Below are 6,000 nucleotides of genomic sequence, written 5' to 3'. Positions count from 1 at the left end.
GTGTCTATGGCATGTGAAGAAGTGTAAAAACTCATTTATTCAAATTGAAAAGATTTAAAAATTAAGTCCTCTATTGCGATTCTGCAGCTGGACTAGTTAAGTGACAGCCATTTAGCTATTGGATGGTCAGAGGTGAACCTTCTGCTTAATGTGTGCAGCGGTAAGTATTTCCTATTTTAAATGTTATTTGATATGTAGGTGATAGGCCAAACGCATGCAATATTACTTATGTGCAAAAAAGGTTATTCGGCCAGTGTTGATAAACCCACATGTTATGTAAACCAAGTAAAAGCCCCTGCCCGCAACTAGATTGGTGAGATCACAGGATTTTCTCCCATAATTGCTGGGATTTCAGTTTCCAATCTCAGAATTGGGCTGCACATCCGCAGTCTAATGCTGGGCAGCATATGACTTCCGCCCCCAGCTATGTGTCTCTGCACAGTGTGACATGGTCAGGGGTTACGCTGTGCAGGCCACACTGCCCCCAGCCCACATTGCCCCTGGCCGCACTGCCCCCAGCCCACAGTTCTCGATCTCAGGCGCACCTCCCAGCCGCACCCACCCATGTACGTAGATATCACAAATATTCACTGCCAAAATATTAACTCATGCTCACGTATCTAAAAATATTTCAGAAACCACTGGATAACAAAGGAAAAATTAAACCAGTCATAAAATATTCAAATGATCTATATTTTATTGGCACTGGAAGAATAGAACAAGATCAGATCACAACAAAGGGGAAAACAAAACTAAATATTACTAACAGATTTTAATAGGGAATCTGCACTGGTTTAGTTAGAAATGAAATAATAATAATAAAAAAATGGTCCTATGTGCTGTTTACAAACCCCATCCATAATTTACAGCAATAGTTTAGAAAAACAAAATAACACTTTTGCTTGGGAAAGTCCCCATACAACCATGAATAATGGGGTTAATGAGCAAATGTCTGTCAAATATACTAGAAATATGCCCTTAATACTGAACGCTCTTTGAGCATTACACTGGTTTCAAAATAATCTTTTTATAATACAGTATATAGTAGTTTCTTTTAATTCCCAAAGGCTGTATTGCCTCTTCCGCTCTACTACATACTAAACTGTGCATAGCTAGAAAAAAAAATACTTAATATATAATACTGGTAAAGGGAGGAAAGGAAATGCCAGCATGGAACTGTAACCACCAGGGCAAAAAATGATGTTTAAACAAATACTTTCCAGCAGTGAAGAATGGACGTTTTAAGAGGAATCCTACATGTCCCAGATTTACAGACAAGAAAGTAAAGACGGACTTTACATCTTGGCAAATCAAGCAGGTGTGTGTAACTTATGGCGAGTAAGGGCCTAATGTGAAATGTATATCACACACAATCTGAGGCACGTTTGGTAATCGGATACATAAAACATTCTCCACTTCTAAACATTTCAATGATTTGTTCGAAGCAAACTCTTAATAGTTCAGTTGTTGATTTTCAAAAATAAATAGGAATTATTCCAGAACTGCTACAATATGCTTTGTTCTTATGTGCTCTGTCCAACGCCACAAATAACAGACTTGCTCCAATAATTCTAATAAGAACTGTAAGGTAGAAAAGAAACGGAATGTGCAGACAATACCAAGTCATTGCACACACTACAGTGTTGGGACTGTATAGTTCCATTTGACCAGTGCAAGAAATAGACAACAGCATATTTAAAAGTTTGTCTTTATAAATTGAAAATATATTAGGCACATAAAGCTCCACTGTTATGGCAGAAGCTGGTTAGGAAGAGACCTTTTTAAGAAACATTTTAAATCTTCAAAACTGCTGGATAAATCTAGAGGTTTCTGTGGTGTCCCTGGAACAGCTGAGTGGAGCAGTTTTCCTGCACAAGAGGAAGATTGGAAATACTAAAAGCCTATGATTGTACTGCATCAAACCCTGCCTCCTCAAAGTGGTAACAGTTCTTCCAGCTGAGCCATGGAAAGGAAGGAGATCAATGTAAGAAATAGACAAAAAAGCAGGTTTTACATGGACTCAAATTCATCTATACGCTGCTTGGTGTTGCCCTGACGGATCTGGCGAAGAGTCTTGTACTTGTCTCTTCCAGCACGCACATTTTCAGCATGCAGAAGATCATTTGCAGTCTTCTTGTTCTCATCCCTGGCATTTGCCAGCTCAGAACTTAAAAGCTGGGAAAAGGAGATATATAAAGTTATTTATAAAAGAAAACTTGGATATAGAAATATCGAACGTATCTCATATCAGGCATGGGAAACCTTTGGCCCTCTATCTGTGGTTGAACTACGCATCCCAGCATGCCCTGCAGTAGTTTTACTATTTGGCCATGCTAAAACTGTCGCAGGGCATGCTGGGATATGAATGATAGTGGGGATATGCTCTCCGTGGGTCCGCCATGACAGTCCCAGCGCTTAGGGATGGCCATCGACCATTGATGTTTACAAAACATTGATGGTTTATGGCCAATGTCAAATAGTTTTGACATCAATGGGGGAGAACCAGATGTTTTCCCACCATTGATGTCACCATCCCTGGATGACCATCGATGTGTAAAAACATTGATGGTCATCCATTTCACTTATACACCATCGATGGTCAGTTGCACTTTTGCCATCAATGGTAAACATTGATGGCAAATGCAACGATGGCCATCCCTGGAGGACCATCCATGTGTAAAACATCGATGGTCATCCATTGCATACTTATACACCATCGATGGTCAGTTGCACTTTTGCCATCGATGGCAAAGGTGGCTGGGGGACCATCGATGGCAAAGGTGGCTGGCTAGTGCTGCTGGGAGAGCTGGGAAAACTTGTGATGCTCCCCCCCAGCGGCCGCATCGCGTCACCACCACCCGCCCACCCGGCAATGGCTAAGCTGACAACGTAGCCAAAGCTATGTTGTCAGCGTAGCGTAGTCGGGCACCCGGCTAACATATAAGTACCGAAAATACTTTGGTAAATCAGTACTTTTGGAACATTAGTTATGACCTATTTAAAACACACAAAAATTAAATTTTTTTTGGTACTTGTTTCCTAGCACGGCGCCGACGATTTCAGTCTTGTTACATAGTTTTGATCGCATGTGATGCGATCAAAACGATGATTTCATTTTACAATCACCCTGATGGGTGATTAGTATGTTATATGCACCCCCATTGTTAACGCCACCGTCACTATGAAAAATAAAATAGTGGATAGTGGTGGTATGAAAAGGTCGAAGGACACGTACCGCTGCGCTCGCCACGCTTCGGGTTGGCATTAATAGTGGCAGTGGCGTTAACGATGGGGGTGCATATAACATACTAATCACCCATCAGGGTGCATGTACAATTAATTCATCGTTTTGATCGCATTGCATGCCATTTTAATGGCATGCGATGAGATTTAAAAATTGTACAGTGCGGCTCTTAGGACCCGAAAATCTGGTCCTATCGCATACCACTAATTAAGGCATGCGATAGGCGCCGTGCTAGGAAACCAGTACCTTTTTATTTATTTTTTTTTAAACTAAATTGCACCTCTACAGTATTTTAAAAAAAAAAACGATCTATTACTACTATTAGCAGTGCTATATAGGATTTTTGAGTTGCATTTTAATGAAGTGATGTTTGAATCTTGCCGTAAAAAATATTAGCAGGTTATTTGTGCCTGAAAGCATTGAGTAACAGCCAGCGGAGGTAACATTGTTCTCTCTAAAAAAAGCTAGGGTGTCCTTCAACTGCACCTACAAGATCTGTCTACTTGCACCAACTGTATCTGAACCAGTCCTGAGTTCCAATCCAACATTCTGAGCAGGCTGCTCATTAACAGGAGAAATTACATCCACCACCACCTGCACTCGATTGCATACCTCCCAACTGTCATTGGTGGTCCAGCGGGACCTTAGCGCATGTCTTAGTTGCGCCCCAGAAATTTTGGGGCATGGCCTTCAAATCGCATCACTTGTGCAAGGCCACGCCCCCGTTTTCCCGCAGCTGCGCCTCTGCCTGCGAGGAATAGATGCTGTGCGCATAGAATAGACTCCCAACTGCCCCCCCCCCTCCCTTCTGGCCCTGGACAGGCCGCGGGAACGTCCCCAAAATGGGACGTTACCGTGGTAAATCAGGACAGTTGGGAGGTATACTATTGCCAGAGACCAAACATTTTGTGGAAAATCTATCCTAGTGGTGAATTGGGAAATACTTTTTGTACATCAGTATTAGCCTACCCTGCATTGGAGGCTCCGCTCGACTGGAAGCATTTCTCTTTCATGGTAATTTGGTAAATTTATTTACAGTTTCTCATATACGCCAGCTGATTCTGTCATGCTTTACAATTATTATCCTGTGAATTTCATACCTATTAGGTACTGTGTTGCATCACTATTTCCTCTACAGATACAGGTGTGACTCCTTTTGTTATAATCAGATGCTTGGTTCAGCACATCAAGCACCCTCTAGATTTGCTTATTCTCTAAAAATGGATTTTTTCCTATGCTTTGATTGTGACTAGTTTACCTGAAAACAAGTTATTTAAAAACTTAAATTTTACTGGCATTTAGGCAAACGTGGCAGTCAAACCATTTCAATAGAGTATCAACATATAGCATTGTACTACTCTGTTTGGAAGCTTCTATTTGACTTATAATACTGTACATTCCCAGAGTCTGGCATTGTGAAAGCAAAAATGACATTTGTAACCAAGTTTAATGGGCAGAATTACCTGAAGGTGTTTCTGCACCCTTTCGTTCTTCTCTGCCTCTGTGGTGCGATCTTCCTCACTCCGGTCTTTGATTGTGGGTTCTGCATTCAGTTCAGCACTCGCCTCTGCAGCATTCTCATCCTGCTCATCGTCATGTTCATTTTCTGACTGCATGGGCTCCTGTACATGAGGAGTGGTCATCACCAGCTTAAGTTCCTCCTTAGTCTTCTCCAAGTCAAGCTGAACAGTCTGGGCCTGCACACAAGTACATATTATATTTTACATAGCTGACCAAAGGGAACATCAATGAGTCACAAATATAAACCATTTCCTGTGTAGAACATAGAATCTGAGCTATTAATATATAGAATATATTATATATAGAAGAAGAGAAATTGACCAATTCATTACATTTCCTACTACAGGTGTGTCCTCATACACCTAGCCTCAATTCGCCATATAGATCGAGAAGCCTGGTGCGAATGAGCCACCAGGTACCATGCAATTCTGCTACGATCATGTGCTAGTCACAAGGGGCCAGATGTACTAAGCTGGAAAAGTGATCAAATGCAGATTTCTAAACAACCAACCAGCTCTTAACTGTCATGTTACAGGCTATATTAACAGCTTCTTGGTTGGTTATTGGTCTATTTTTTAACCTTTTAAGGCTTTGTACCTTTGGCCCAAGGTGAGACCGGGCTGATTATTTGATAAGCGACACTTGTTTATCTTTGTTCGACTGAGTCTGTATACAAAGCACAACTGAACTTGGCCTGGAAAAATAAAGCAGCCACTACAGCAGCCATTGCACTTACTATGCAGAGACTCCGTTACCAGGCACGTAATAAAAGGCTGCTTGGTGCGACTGCACCATTGATGTATGAGAACACATCTGTAACTCTATATAAAGTCTAGTAAGTAATATCCAGTCAGTACATATTCCCTAGTGTAGTATTTAAATTAGTGGCATCATTATAAATTACAGTCTATGGGAGTAGGGGTATACTAGGAAAGTAAAAAGGATGTTGATCAGTGCGCTACTATCTGCAGCTGGAACTTACACCTATCCTCCAGGTTTACCATCTCTCCCACCAGAGAAACCAATATAACAACTGGACTCTGTTTTTGAGACTGTCATTGGCCACCTGGTCACCTGCTCCAATGGGACTAACATCTGAGATGTCCGTGTGGTAATATACCAATTTATGCCTGTTAATAATATTGTGATGCATATTGAATGTCCAATATTTTATTGTAACCCCCTTTTTTATTGATAAATCTATCAAGCTACAAATAATACAGCTTTCATAGAAA

At 41.1% G+C, this 6,000-nt stretch overlaps 1 protein-coding gene across 1 annotated transcript in view; it reads right to left on the bottom strand.

Moving 5' to 3' along the window:
• Nucleotides 1-672: 672 nt before the first annotated feature.
• MSN (moesin) overlaps nt 673-6,000 on the bottom strand; it is a 130,665-nt gene continuing 125,337 nt past the window's right edge. Inside the window, exons 12-13 of the mRNA XM_083159115.1 lie at nt 4,708-4,941; nt 673-2,175 (exon numbers count right to left, since the gene is read on the bottom strand). Of these exons, the coding sequence (XP_083015241.1) occupies nt 2,011-2,175; nt 4,708-4,941 (399 nt within the window). The 3' untranslated portion in view covers nt 673-2,010. The remainder of the gene's footprint in view (nt 2,176-4,707; nt 4,942-6,000) is intronic.

This window comes from Crinia signifera, chromosome 9 (assembly GCF_055691185.1).
Source record: "Crinia signifera chromosome 9, ASM5569118v1, whole genome shotgun sequence".
In the NCBI taxonomy this organism is placed as follows: Eukaryota; Metazoa; Chordata; class Amphibia; order Anura; family Myobatrachidae; genus Crinia; species Crinia signifera.
Note: the sequence above shows the minus strand (reverse complement) of the source record. Positions and strands in the feature narration are given on the sequence as shown.